Source organism: Malurus melanocephalus, unplaced genomic scaffold (genome assembly GCF_030028575.1).
Source record: "Malurus melanocephalus ecotype Western Australia unplaced genomic scaffold, MMel_1.1 scaffold_1241, whole genome shotgun sequence".
In the NCBI taxonomy this organism is placed as follows: domain Eukaryota; kingdom Metazoa; phylum Chordata; class Aves; order Passeriformes; family Maluridae; genus Malurus; species Malurus melanocephalus.
In genome coordinates, this window is record NW_026624473.1 from 28,991 (window position 1) to 43,774 (window position 14,784).

General features: G+C 48.2%; 1 protein-coding gene across 1 annotated transcript in view; it reads left to right on the forward strand.

Annotated features, from left to right (window-relative positions):
- Window positions 1-14,482, forward strand: part of PGPEP1 (pyroglutamyl-peptidase I) — a gene marked incomplete at its 5' end in the record, with an annotated part of 15,216 nt that extends 734 nt beyond the window's left edge. The window contains 4 exons of the mRNA XM_057387526.1: window positions 2,809-2,861; window positions 7,186-7,302; window positions 8,058-8,290; window positions 8,784-14,482. Of these exons, the coding sequence (XP_057243509.1) occupies window positions 2,809-2,861; window positions 7,186-7,302; window positions 8,058-8,290; window positions 8,784-8,976 (596 nt within the window). The remainder of the gene's footprint in view (window positions 1-2,808; window positions 2,862-7,185; window positions 7,303-8,057; window positions 8,291-8,783) is intronic.
- Between the last annotated feature and the right edge of the window lie 302 nt (window positions 14,483-14,784).

Here is a 14,784-nt window from a genome sequence, read left to right on the forward strand (position 1 = left end):
TATGAGGGATCCTTCCCTGAGGGGAGAGGGGATCTGAGGGATCCTTCCCTGAGGGGAGAGGGGATCTGAGGGATCCTTCCCTGAGGGGAGAGGGGAGCTGAGGGACCCTGCCCTGAGGGGAGGGAAGGCTTCGAAGGAAAGGTAAATTTGGGGGGTAAAGGGGTCTGGAGGTGTAGCTCAGGGATCCCTTCTCTGTCGTGAGGAGCTTGGTGGGGACAGCAGGTTTGGGGAGCTTTTCTGTGACTTGAAGGGGTCGGGGGTAGGTGGAAGAGCCCTCCCCGAGGTGAACGGGGGTTTGGAGGGGGCAGGTGAGGGGTTTGGGGGACAGAAGTGATTTTGGGGATCCCTTCACCTCAGGGGACAGATGGGGAACCCCTTCCCTGAGGTGATGGGGGAATAAATGGGGGACCCCTTCCCCGAGGTGAGGGGGTGTCTGCTGTCCCATCAGAATGCGACTGAGGGAATGGACAGGGGGGACTGTCCCCTCGGGGGGCTGTTTGGGGGAGCTGTCCCCTCTATGGGGTGATCCATGGGGTGAGGGGCAGAGTCTGGGGGGCTTTGGGGTGGGATTGCTGTGGGTGGGGGCATCAGGAGTTGGGGGGACACAACACCGAGGAGCTTTCCTGTCACTTATCCAGGCAGCGAGCACTGGGATCCCCTTTTTCCATCCCTCACCMCATCCCAAAGCTTTTCCAATCGCAGAAAGAAGGGAACCCATCCTCCCAAGGAGCAGGAAAACCAATTCGGGGCGCGGGGAAGGAGAAATTGCCCGATGCCCTCCCCACCCCGTGGCACCAAAGGTGTGGAAGCTGCTCCCCAAGGCACCCCCTGGGCGCGGCAGAAGCGCCTCRGGGAAGAATGAGCCGGGGGAATCGRGAGGCCCCGGCGTTGTCAGCCCCTTCCCGGGGTACAAAGGCCGCTCGGGGTGATTTGTGGGTGAGGCCGTCGTGTGACAAATGGGGAACTCGGCGGAACCATTCAGGGCTCCCCGCGGCAGCTGAAGTTGAGGCCGTTTGAATAGCTCGGGGGCTCGGCTCGGCGGCGAGGCGCTGGAGCGGTTGTAATCGCGGGYGAAGCGCCTTTTCCAGGGAACAGTTGTGGGGTAGCCAAGAAGCAGGTGGCAAATCCTGCCTTTCCCCAACCCCAAACCCGGCGCCGAGCGGTGACTAAACAGAAAACTTGCGTCAGGAGACGTTCTGCTGCTCGCAAGGCTCCTCCACGCTCTTTTTCCCGTTTTTTTTTTTTTTTTTTTTTTTTTTTCTTGGGAAGTCTGGTTACAAAATGCAGTGGTTGCCTTGTGTCAGCTCTGTCCCTGTTTGATAATGTCACCGATGTCACGCTGAATTCCCTTTAAAAGCGGGGATGGTGTCGTGTTCCCCTTGGGTTCCGAGCCTGTGCTGGCCGAGGATAAGCGTTATTTGTGCACAATTTCTTTTTTAGAACTCGTTAAGGAGATAATCCCATCACGATCCCTGCAGCTGGTTTATTACTGCTAATGAGCCTTGGAGGGCCCCGTGGTGGATGCTCCGTGCTCCGTGGGGTCGGATGCCACTGACAAAGTTCCTCGTGTTCCCAGGAAGGGATAACACGAGGAATCGGGGCAGGAGATGAGTCAGAGCAGAGATAAACCCAGTTGTGGTTGTGCCAGTTTAGTCCAGGATTTGGAGCGAGGGCATCGTATTCTGGGCACCTGTAGGATTTCAGCCTTTCCGTGGCTGAATTGTTAAAATATGGATTTAGTTTCTAAGATTATTGTGCTTTATTTAGGAATTAAACCTAGTAGTTCGTGCTGTTTGCTTCCAGAGGGTCGTGTGGGACTTGCAGAAAGAGCTGGGAAGGCGTTAATTTGCCTTGTTCCCCTGTCACAGATCGTCTCACACCCCTGGAGTTTTGCAGGAAAGCACCCCCACCRTTTTTGGTTTTGTGGGAATATTTCTTTCACGGAGGCGGCAGCGCTGGGTCGAGATCCCGAGATCCACGGGCGTGGACGAGCCCACGCTTGGGAAATTCCTCCCGTGCAGCATCACCTCAGCCTGGCTGGGGAGGGCAAACACAACATTTCCATTAAGGTGTCAGCGGGTATTTGTGGTTCCTCTCGGATCCTTTCAGGGGCTGGGCAGAATTTATATCTCCTAATTGCACGAGGCTCGGAGGGCAACGCTGACATTTTAAATTAAACCATATCGACGTTACGCCCAGATAAATTGCCCAACCTTTGTGTGCTTGCTCAGGAAAAAGATGTTATGGATTACCAGTTAACTCCAGAGTTACTCATTAGGAATTTAGAGGTGCTGAAGGAAGTATTTTTGATAAAGCCTYGGTAGCCTTTGCYGTGGTGTAGGTGGGTTGTCAACAGYWCTGTTTATTTCCTTTCGAGGTGTAATTAATGCTAACGAAGATCTTGGAGGAGACCCYGAGTGGGGAAGGAATGTTTGAGACAGGCTTGTGGAAGCATCTGCTGTGGGCTAAAGCAATCAGGAATAGAAAATCCAATCATGATTCTAATTCKGTGACATCGGGCAAGTTAGCTGTTAATAACAAGTTTTTTCTAACCTGGGCAGGAAGGAAAAATATCTTCTCCCTGAGRAAAAAAACAAGTTTCTTTTCAAGCAAGTTGTTTTCCTTCGTTGTACAAGGCTGTCGTTGAAATATTTCGGTGCAGATGTCTTGTTTGATATTCAGATGTAAAGAAATAAGGATTGAGTGGTGGAAGTGGTTTTGTTTTTTTTTCAGAATTAAACCAGGGAAGTCCAAGCTTCTTTGCAACTTGAACTTGAGTCAAATCTGTAAATTTTTCTTCTCTTGCAGGGTTTGGGCCGTTTGGAGAGCACGCTGTGAAYGCCAGCTGGATTGCAGTGCAGGTAACCCCTGAATTTTCCTCTTGGGGAGTCAAACCAGWTAAAGGATTTCTACAAATTTGGGGRCTCAGCTCTYTTTTAAAACTTCCAGCTTCTTCCCAGTTTATTAATGGAGCTCGCTGCAGATATCCAGATGGTCAACTGGATAATGTTTGATTCCCTGCTCAGGAAACAATCCCTTAGCTGGTAGAGTTTAATGAGATTGAGTTAATGTAGCTGAGGCAAGTAAGGAATTCCTAGCTTTGGATGATTTTAAATGGGGCAGGGAGCTCGGAATCTTCCTCTGCCCTGGAGAATTCAAAATAAACAAACCAACCGAGCGGCCCAGAGGAATTTGGATGTTTTTCTCTCCGTTCTGACTTGAAGCTGGGCCAGCTGGTTCACCTTTAAACCGAGTCTCATCCCTGAGAGGAGACTTCCAGAGGTTTTGTGGAGTTGGGTGTCCTGTGGAGTTGTTGTCAGGGATCTGATTCCAAGGCAGAGGAATCAGCCACTGCTGCCTGTTTTTTCCCCAGATCACCCCTCTCTGATGGGACAGGAGAGTTTATAGGGAAATGCTTTTCCTGCAGCTCCTCCCTGCTCAAACCAATCCAGTTTGTGCCACTTGTAGCTCTGTGTCTGCCTGAGCACCTTCCCAGAATCCTGGAATATCCTTGGAAGGACCCACAAGGATCATCCAGTCCAACAGGACACCCCAAAAATCCCACTCTGTGTGAGGCTGATATCCCACAAATGAGGCAAAAAGAAGGAATTAAGGTCTTTCTGATGGAATTAAGGTTTTTTGCTGTAAAAACACTTTTTTTACAAGGCTGGTGCTGCCACATTATCCCACTTCTGGATGGGGTTTGTGACAAAGCCACTGGGAATTCCACGGGACCTTTTAGTACAGTTGCCCAGGGAATTAAATCTATTTTTCTCCCCAACACGCCTCTCTCCCCTTCAGAGCTCTGAGATTAATATCTTCTTTCGAATGCTTTTAAATTAAATCACAAACTCTAATCAATTACAGCCAACTAATGTCCAGCTGYCTGGTAGGAGCAGACAAAACCTTTGCCTTTCTGAGCTTTTTGGAAATGAATATATTTGAGTTTGGGGCAGTTTGGAGGAATATGCAAGTTGTGGATGGGGAAAAAAAAATACAGGATGTTCCTAAAATTGAGAAGTGAGGCTCCTGGATTGGGTTTGTTCTTGCTGCTGTAGTGTCAGCTATTGTAAATAGCTGCTTTTATTTTAGAGGAGCCAGACAAAAGGGTGTTTCTGGAGCAGGAGGAGTGGTGGGTGTTGTGATGCTGCTTAAAAAAAAAAACAACAAATCTAGAGAGAAACAGCTCCTTCAGCCCGGCAGCTCGAGGCCCTGGTGGCTGCTCAGCTGTGTTGGTGACGGATGAAGTCACCACCTCCGTTTAAAACCCATTTTTAAGGGCTTTGGGGGATGTTTTGAGTGGGCAAAACTCAGAATTGGGGGTGTTTTGAGTCCAAACTGGAGCCGCGTCGGAGGCTCCCGCTCCGTGGCCGGCGGATTATTGTGACTGAAAACATCGACTCGGAGGCAGCGGGGAGGATTTGCCTTTCCTTCCCCTGTCTCAGCCCCGAGAGGCCCAGACAAAAAAAGGAACAGCATGTCTTTGAGCCCAGGCGAGGTGGGCATTGTGCGAGTTTCAGACGGGGACTTCATGGAGCGGAGTGGACACAAAGGCGTGTCTGAGTTCCCGAATCCCAGACGGTGTGATCTGCATTTTAATAGAAGAAAAATCAATTAAACAATCTTTGTAAATCCTTCCTAGCTTTAGGGCTAAGCTAGTTCTGGTTTATTACATCTTTTATTACGCTGCATCCCGAGGATAAAATTCGCTTTTTTTTTTTTTTCCTCCCCCGGTTTTATTTGGCTTCTTCCRCGGAACACCGATACGGTGTGAGTTTTCCCTGGAACTGGGGTGAATTTCTGTCTGGTTTTGCAAGCTGACTGATTTTTACACATGGGTACCTTAAAGAGTGGCAGCAGCAATCTAATAATGCTACTGAAAGGAAACATCTCAAAATTTCATCCAAAAAWCCCCACTGAAATGTTTCGGTTTTTACTCACGGGGGAGAGCTTTCCTATAAATTCAGCAGGAAGAATAATTCCTTTCTGCTTTATTTTAAGCCTCACAGCAAAAATACCCCGTGTTAATGTGGGTTTTCCAGTTTTGTGCTTTCACAATTTTGGCGTTTCACTTCAGGATTTCTTTCTTTTACGGGGGCAGCTTTTGCCGGGGAGGGACTTCCAAGAAGAAATTACCAAAATTTGAGTTTTTCTCAGTGCGTTTTCTGTGACTTAGGTGTGGACACAGGTGTGACCTGTGGACTGTGAATTTTCTGGGCTCCTTCATCCCCCCTCAAAGTGCTTCTGGCTGAGGAGGAGGAGGAGGAGGAGCGAGGTCAGAGTGCGTTTTGACATTAGGAAGGACAATTGCTGTCAGGGTGTCTAGACAGACCTGATAAGGATATTAGAGGCTCACAAAGAGCAGCATTGTGGAGGGGTCAGGGAATCGGTCACACATGTTCTGTGTGCTGTGTTTGTCAGGTAGGCAGGGCTGGGGGGAAGAAGTTGTTGAGAGGGGGGGAAATTACAAACATCTTCATTATGGGGAGCTGGGCTCGGTTAAAAAAAAAGTTGGGGCTTGGTAAAGTTAAGGTTTAAGTGGGTGGCACTGGGGAGGTTTCTCTCATTTTTCTAAAATCCCTCAAATCCATCTTTAGGAGCTGTTCCCTTCCTAATCCTTCATCGTCAGGAGCATCGAGAATCGGTGATGAATTCCGACCAATTAACGCTCCTAAAGAGTGTTTATTCTCTTCCTAAAGAGGCTGACTGGTGCCTGAATACTCTCATTTGTAAACTCCYTCACTTTATTAAGGCTCCACACAAACCAGGGGAGGGTTTGGAGGCAGATCCGTGTGAAGGAGCCGTGATGAACCATCCCTTGCATCCATCTCTGGTAATGAATGTCTGAGTGTGCCAGACACTAATCAATACAGCAAGGCTTTAATATCAGCCTTGCCCTGGGAGCCAGAGCCGGTGATTTATCATCGTTGCTCATATCTGCTGCTCTSTGAAAGTCTCACTCTTGCCTTTTCTGGGTGTTTTGAGTTGTCTTAAATCTTGTTACATTCGGTCGTACAAGTGTGAAAGGGGTTTTTTTTAACTCGGTAGAAAACCACTCTACGCTGATAACAACACAGAAAAATGATAGCCAGACACTGCTCACGCTTATGGGGGGAGGCCTAAAACCTCAGCTTGTCTTCTCCTTTCAAGTGCCTTTAATTTTTAATTTTTGACCTGGGGGAATAYGAGGTTTGAGAGCGAAAAGAGCTGATGTGCTCTCCTTGGTGTGAAGTTTGCAAGGAGGAAGATAAAGCCTGAGAATTGCTTCGAAGAGCAGCTCTGATCACCAAATCCAAACCCAGAACAGAGATAACTCATTATTTCCAGAATATTTTGAAATTGGCTTTGAGTTCTTGGAAGTTTGGGGTTGGTGGCTCTGAGAGGTTTCACTGCTGAAGTGTCAGATGAGCAAAGCTACAACTGGAGCCTTACTGGTGGGACTGGAGAGAGCAAAGCTGAGCCAGGGATATGGGCTGTGTGTAGGGTAAGGGGAACTCCCAGTTTTGGGATCAAACAGTGCTTTCCAGTCAGGAATACTGAGGATAAAAAAAAAAAAAAACCACCTTTCCTCTGGTTTTGAAGTCTTTGCAAGGTATTTAACTGACACTTCGTGTTTTCAAAGGTTTGAAGGAAATTGGCTCTGTTTATTGCCGGGATATTTGGGATGTTTTCATGTTAGAGAGGCAGAAATCATTTACTGGGTCAGTTGAATCCCCAGCGCTGTCACCCAGCCTTTATCTGGGAATAAATGTGAAATTCCTCTCCAGGCCAGCAGTCCTGGATGATGGATCTCATCCTTCCAGTCCTACCTTCTCTGCTGCTGGAAGGAAGCAAGGATTGTGACTCCCTCTATAAATAACAGATCCAAAGTTTCCTCAGGAGTGTGGGTGTTGCTGATAACTATTGTCAGTTAAATGTTGATTTCTTTGTTACACGCACATCAGAGCCAGACAAACGGTTCTGTGGGTGAAACTCTTYGCACAGGTGGGGAGATGCCTTTGTTGTTCCCATTATGGGTTTGGGGTTTTTTTTTACAGTGGTCTCTGTAAACTCGCTCCAGGTGCTGTTTATGAGGTTGCACACCTTGGTGTAAACCGATTTTAGCCATTAAACCTCCCAGGAGTAAATTCTCTGCTCCTCTGGTGTCTGAGCATCTCGGTTTTGTCGTTTCCTGGSTGTTTGCAGGAGCTGGAGAAGCTGGGGCTGCGGGATGACGTGGATCTGCACGTCTACGAGGTGCCCGTCGAGTACCAGACAGTGCAGAGGCTCATCCCTGCCTTGTGGAAGAAGCACAGTCCCCAAGTGAGTGAGTAAAGACAGCACAGAAAACCACCCAGCAATGATTTTTAATGGATTCCTTCAGCCTGGTAGTGCCTGGCTGGGTCTTTTCCTCTTTTGTAGTGAGAAGCTGTGAATTTGTGGGATTTTACAGCTCCAGTGCTGGGTTTGCAGGAGCAGTGGGTGTGAAGGGGCCGCAGCAAAGGGCTGTCTAGACAGCTCGTGGTTTGTCTGTGCCACCTGGGCTCCTCTGGCAGCTGTGAAGGTGCCAACGTTCCTTTTCACCCTGATTAAATCACAATTTAGGTCAGGAGGGGGTGAAACGAGAAGGGTTCTGCCGTGCTGAGTTCATGATAAGAATGCCTGGTTCCTCTCACAACCCTGTAACACCTCTGTGGTTCACTGGGAGCAGAATYGTGGAATCCCAGAGTGGTTTGGGGTGGAGAGGACCTTCAAATCATGGCACAGAACCATTTARGTTGGAAAATTATCAAAGAACGTTGAGTCCAACCTTTGATTGATCACCAGTGAGTGCCATGTCCAGGATGCCYTAAATCCATGCCCAATCCATGTCCTGGTTTCATGAACATGGTGACAAGGTGGCATTGGGATGTCACCAGGCCTCCAGTGCCTAAAGGGGCTCCARGAGAGGGATTTTGGGAATGGGAACAGAGTGGCAGGGCAGGCACAGATATCAGAGTTATCCCAAGCTGGAAGGRTCCTGCAGCAATCAGGAATTGTGGSTTTTCCACGATCCAACCTACCCCTCTCCCCTACAGCTGGTGGTTCACGTGGGAGTGTCCGGCATGGCCACCACCGTCACCCTGGAGAAATGTGGCCACAACGTGGGCTACAAGGGGCTGGACAACTGTCGCTTCTGCCCGGGCTCGCAGTGCTGCGTGGAGGGAGGCCCYGAGTGCATCGACTCCATCATCGACATGGACGCCGTCTGCAGGAGGGTGTCAGCGCTGGGGCTCGATGTCACCGTCACCATCTCCAAGGATGCTGGCAGGTTTGGAGCTCCATGTGGATATGGGGTCACTGCAGGGTCAGCTTGGAATGCTTGGCTTGGGAGGGACCCCTTGAGGGATTTGTGGGGTTGTAGAGTTTCAGTCCTTTAAGGGTTTTCCAGTTGTGTTCCCTTCCCGCTATCCCAAGCTGGACTTGGACGCTTCCAGGGTTGGGGCGGCCACAGCTTCTCTGGGAATTCCATTCCAGGGCCTCCCCACCCTCATATCCAGGAATTCCTTCCCAATATCCCATCCATCCCTGCCCTCTGGGGTGGAATAGTGGGAATCCATTCCCACACAGTGGGAATCCATTCCCTGTGTCCAAAAAAAAAGAGCTCTTCACTTTTTTTTTTTGTCCTAAATTTAATTAGAACAACCCCAGACTCACAATTCCTGCCTTACATCCCACGTTACTCCCCTAAATCCCGGGATATCCGCTATGCTGAATATACATCTCATCCTTTTGCTAAAAAATTTCTTTTTTTTGTGTTTTAGGTACCTGTGTGACTTCACCTACTACACCTCGTTGTACCAGAGCCGTGGSAGGTCAGCGTTTGTCCACGTGCCCCCGCTGGGAAAACCTTACTCGGCAGAACAGCTGGGCCGGGCCCTGCAGGCCATCATAGAGGAAATGCTGGATCTTTTGGAGCATTCTGAAGACAAAATCAATTGTCAGCATGAACATTGAACCTGGGCWGGAGCTCTCCTAGTATTGCACTTCCGAAATTTTCCCCGCTGMCGAAGTGTTGAGGGGAAAAAAATTAAAAAAGAAAAAAACAAACCCAGTTCCGGACCCAGAACTGGAGACTTTGAGAAAAAAAAAAAAAGGAAAATTCCACAAATTCCACTTCTAGAAATTAACTTTTTTTTTTTTTTGTCGAATCTGTGAGTTTCAGCCTAAGCAACCAAGGATTCAAAGGCTCTTCTCTCAAATCCCTGCAGCTCCTCATTCCTGAAGTGCTGGGAGCTTCCAGGGGATGGATCCTCACCTGGCAGATCCACGGGAATTTCCTCACCTGGACTTGGCCTTTAGGTGCAGGGAATTGCTCCCCCAGTCTCGTCAAAACTGATTCTTGAGTTAAAGGTTTGCTTTCAGGTGGTTTCGGGTTTGTTTTCCCCCCTCTTCTGACCCGAATTCGAGGTTCCAACAAGGAAAAACACCTGGAAAGAGTCAGAATCACCAGGGATTATTTTGGAAAATGGTGTTTGAGGAGCCTGAAATTGCTTTGCTGAAATGGAAAATGATTTTAGACACTGATTGCTCACCCCACATCTCCAAATATCCGTAGGGTCTCTGTAGCTGCAGTGGAAGGGATGTGTTTGGGGTTCCTTTTGGAACCCAAATCCAGCTGGATTTTTTTTTGGAGCCTGACTCCTAAATCTTTCCAAATGTCTTTTTCCTGCCTCTCTCTTCTCCATCTCCCTCCCTCGATCAACCTTGTACCTCCTGTACCAAACCCCTCTGTTCAAATGTGTCTAAAACCAGTCATTAGTGGGTAAAGAGCTTTTAAAGAGTGGGTAAAGGGCTGCTTTCTCCACGGGAGATCTTTATCCTGGACCCGTGGTGCTCGCTGCTGTTTTAAGGTGAAAGTTCAGTAATTTATAACTTCCTTAGCTGTAGATTTTCCCTCTTGTTCCAGGCTGGGAGAATAATGTTTAACTGAGATTCCAATTCCTCCTTGATTGGGTGGAGGCATAAAAATGGCAGATGAAAAAAAGAAACCCTGCCCAATCAAATCTTGAATTTTCACCCCAATCCCACTGCCTGGAAACCAGAGGTGATGATTTGAAATCAAGGAATTTTTGCTCAAAATGAGGATTTTGGGAGCATTCCCCTCCTGATGGGAGGGTGCAAAGTGGTGCTGCTTGGGAGAACTTCCCCAGGAATTGTTTTGGGTCCACACAGGATCTCAGATTTCCTGCCAAATGATGAAATTCCAGCAAAACCCAGGTGAAATTACCACAGGAACAGAGTCAGAATTGGTGACTGAGGCCTCGTGGAATGAAGGAGGCTGTGATAGGAATTAATGCTTTCACAAATAGATATAAATATATATAAAAACCAACATTTGGAAAGGTTTTAAACCCCCCTGGTTTGGATTTCTCTGGTGCTGACTGGCTCTGCTATTGTAACTCTCAGTGAGAGCTGCCCTGAGCTCGCCAGGTGATTTTCTGGTGACAAAAGGACAAARCCACTCCTTGTAACCCTTGAGACAGGACAGAGACTTTGCAGYTGTGAGAACTCTGCTGAGGGAACCCGAGCAGGAAGATTTTTTTTGGACAGACCCAAGGAAATTCCTTCTCTGTTCACTCTCCAGGCTTTCCTGCTCAGAGGAATTTGCCTTCGAGTGAAATATTGTTGTTCCCRTCAAATCTGAGGTAGCACTTGTCAGACTTCCTGATTAGTAATTTATTCTATTTAATATTTTGTTGAAATCTTCGTGCTTTGACACAGCTTTTTGGTGGTTTTTTTTGTGATTAGTTGAGCTTTTTATCCCATAGGATTATTTGTCAGTGAGAAGTTTTTATCCTGGGTGTTTCCGTAGCTGCTAAACTTGGGAAAGGAGAAYTAYCTGAGCTTTGGCRATGGAGGAATTCCCAGAAAATCTAYTTCATTTTTCATTTCACATGTAAATGTGAAAGCTGTGGATGAAATGGGAGTGGAAAATCAGACAGATTGGCCAGGCCACACCAAAATTCCGAGTGTGGAACCTCAGCAGGGGTGGGAAGAGTCGGTTGGATCCATGGAGGGGTCTTGGGGTGGGATCAGCATCTCCAGTGAGATATTCCCAGTCTATCCCAGTCTGTCCCAGTCTGTCCCAGTCTGTCCCAGTCTCTGCAGCCCGGGAGCACTGGGAGATGGCCCAGGATGAGCTCAGGGCTCCGGATCCTGCAGCGCAGACGGCAGCAGCTCCGTGGGCTGTGCTCCCTCCCACACGCGTTCGCTCAGCCTGGAGAGGCAGATCCTGTTCAGCACCTAAAAATATTCCATCCCTGGGTGCTCTGTGCTGTTCCAGGGAAAATCCAGAGCTGTTTCCGTGCCTGCAGTGCTCGGCTTTGGCTGTGCCAGCGTTCAAAATCCCATTTTTTTGGGAATAATTCCGGCGCTGCTTCGAGCTGGGCTTTTCCCCCCCGAGCTGTTTTTGGGAAGCTCCACGTGATGGGTTTCTTTAGAAAACATAATTTATTTTATATTCTTTTATTTTGGGGGGGGGGTGGTTTTGGGGGAATTAGTCCTGAGGTTGTGTTTATAAAAGGTGTCTTGGTGGTAGAGAAATTTCCTGTAGGCCAACTTGGGGAAAAATGGCATTAAACTAATTTTATTTAATATGACCTAAATTTGGTCACATCCTTTGGGGTTGGGGTTTTTTTTTATTTTTTAAAAAAAAGCTTTTTGTTCAATTCACAAAGCTTTTCCTRCAGATCCATATTTTCTTTGGGAATAGGACATCAAACTGCTGCAGAGCTTCAAAAAGCTGATATTTTATGTAATCCTTTTTGCTTTCCACATCACCAATTAATAGAATTTGCTAATTTGCACTGATTAGGAGAACTGTAGCCAACCCCAAAAACCTCGTGCTAGTGAGTAAAACTGGAGGAAGTTCAGGTGGAGAGCTCCTTCCTGTGTCTGTAATTTGGGAAAATGTGGAAAATCTGGTGAAATTTTTGGATGCTGTGACTGCAAAATTKTCTGTGGGGATAAAGGTTTGGGGAGAAACAGGGGCTGAGGATTTTTGGTGTGGAAGAGAGGATTAGGGAGGTTCTGCTGGATGGGGTCTGATGTCATTTATCTKCTTGGAGCAGGGTCTGGCCCACGCTTTTGGGGAGTGTTTGGGATGACAATTGAATTGTCCCCATCCTAAAATGCTGCAGAAGGTTTTGAGGAACTCCAGAGACTCGGAAATGTCTGAATTTGGTGAATGAAACCTTGGGAATCTGCTTTAAAACTCCAGGAAAATGGGACTGGGAGCTTGGGAGGCTCCAGACCTCAAAGATTCCTGTGGGATCTGATGATCCTTAGGATCCCTGAGCGGTTCTGTTGTGTTCACCTGGGGCTGTTTGGGAATTTTGGGGGCATTTTTTTGTGGGGGAGAACATCAGAATCAGCTCCCACAGAGCATTTCACCTTCTCTGGAGCATTCCCCAACCTCCCAAAACCGTGGGAGAGGTGGGAAAGGATGGAAAGGTCAGGAAGAGGGTTCGAGGTGTTGGGTGTGGTTGTGACATGAAAAACTGCTGAGCTTCCAGAGTTATTCCAGAAGAGACCAGAATTATCCAGGAGGGGCCAGAATTATTCCAGAAGGGGCCAGAATTATTCCAGGAGGGGCCAGAATTATCCCAGGAGGGGCCAGAATTATCCAGGAGGGGCCAGAATTATTCCAGAAAGGGCCAGAATTATCCAGGAGGGGCCAGAATTATCCAGGAGGGTCCAGAATTATCCCAGGATGGACCAGAATTATTCCAGGATGGACCAGAATTATCCAGGAGGGGCCAGAATTATTCCAGGATGGACCAGAATTATCCAGGAGGGGCCAGAATTATTCCAGGAGGGTCCAGAATTATCCCAGGATGGACCAGAATTATTCCAGAAGGGGCCTGGCTGGGGTTTCCAGAGTTTCAGACATCATTAAAAAAAAAATAAATTCACCCCAAAAAGGTGGAAATTTGGGATCWGTCCCTTCCAAGCCAGTCCTGGGATTCTCTGACTCGTTGCCCTGACAGGCAGATTCTTTTAGGAATTTTTTTAGGAATTTTTAGCAGGAGGAGGAGCTTCTTCAAACCAAAAATGGGAAAACCCCAGAAAAAAGGGGGAATTGTGCTGCAGCAGCGATGACAGTCTGGCCGTGGGGGTTTGAGGTTTTATTCCTTGTGACTCCTGAATCTTTTTTAACTTCTGGATTTCTCCTGAATTTCTCACTCCAGCCGAGGCTCTGTGGAGCTGCTGCAGGAGGGAGTGGTGGTGTCTGAAATCTGACTGAAAATCGGGATCTTTAGACGAAAAAATTACTTTCTGTGGGGCTTTTTTTTTTTTCATTCTGATTTTCAGATTTTACCCCCATAGTGCAGAAAAAATTGCCAGCCATGAACTTGTACAGATCCTTTCCCAAAGTAACTTCCTCCCCTTTACCTCCTTTACTTTAATACTTTATCCAATAATATTTTAATGATTTAATTTTATTTTAATGATAGGAATTTCAGAGTTGCAAAGGCTCTTTCTAACTTTATTGACTTCGAGAAAACCCCCCTCCCTTGTTGATACCATAAATACTCATCTTGATCTAGATGGATTTGTTATTTTTGCACCAGAACCCCTAATTTTTTGCAGTCTAAAGTGCACTTTTTTCATATAAAAAGAACTTGTATTCCTGTTGGATGAGTGTCTTATGTGCTGAAAGGGATTTTCTGCCAAAGCCCCAGAGCTGAGGACGTTTTTCATTCTTYGAGGTGTTCACTGAAACCTGGGACCTGCTTCTGCTCCATCTCTTTTCAGACAAAAACAGGGAAGGAAATTCCTCCCCACCMGTAGGAATTCAAGATGGGAAATGAAACTATCACTGCCCTTAAAGAAAACTCGGTGGTTTTTCAAAACCCACCTTCAGGTTTTCTACCGCACCAGCCTCTTCAATCGTTCCAATGTTTACTTCGATGATCAGGGAGTGCCTTGTCCTGCGCTGGCCTCGCGTTTTTGGGAAGCAGAACGGCGGCCGTGGGGATGGATTTACCYGAAAATGGGGTGGAAAATCGGGCTGGAAACCCCTGAATTGGTAGAAATCCCCTTTTTAATCCCTGGAGGGAATACCCCAGGTTCTCTGATGCTCACACACACAGAGGAGCAAACAGAAATTGCAGATTTTTTGGGTGGGTTGGCCCAATTCCCGCGGGTTTTGCCGTCTCCTCTCGGAGCGAGGCGTCAATCCCGACCCTTTCCCGGTGTCACTCAACCTTGTGAACCCCCAATGTCCGTGTGGGTGTCTCAGGTGTCACCACCATCGTGTTTTTTGGGGACTCTGGGCTCCCCGGGGTTTGTGTGTCCCCGTTCCGCGTGTTCTTGCAGTGCCTTGTCCATCCCAGCGACCCCGAGCGCTGTCGGGGACCGGTGCGGCGCTCCCGGCTCCTCCTGCCAGACTGGACTTTGTAACTGAGGATGGAAAGCCCTGGTTYAAAGGAAATAAAGAGTTTGACTCTGACTCTGTGCTGGCACCCTTGTTCTGGTGTCCCTGTCCCCTCCACGTGTCCTTTACCCCGTTCCAGGGATGGAAATCCCGCGCTGGCGGATTTAAGGTTTTCCTCTCCCTGCTCCTGCTGCCACTGGTCCGGACTGGGAGCAAACTGGGCAGGCTGGTGCCACCAGATGGAGCTGCCAGCCAGGCACGGTGTGCKCGGTGTCACCCCAGAGATGGCCGAGGGTGCCACCCCCGCGCAGCTCCGGCTTTGTGGGGCCGTGGGGAGGGTGGAACGGCTCCGGGGCTCCCGTTTGATCCGGGAATTGGGGATC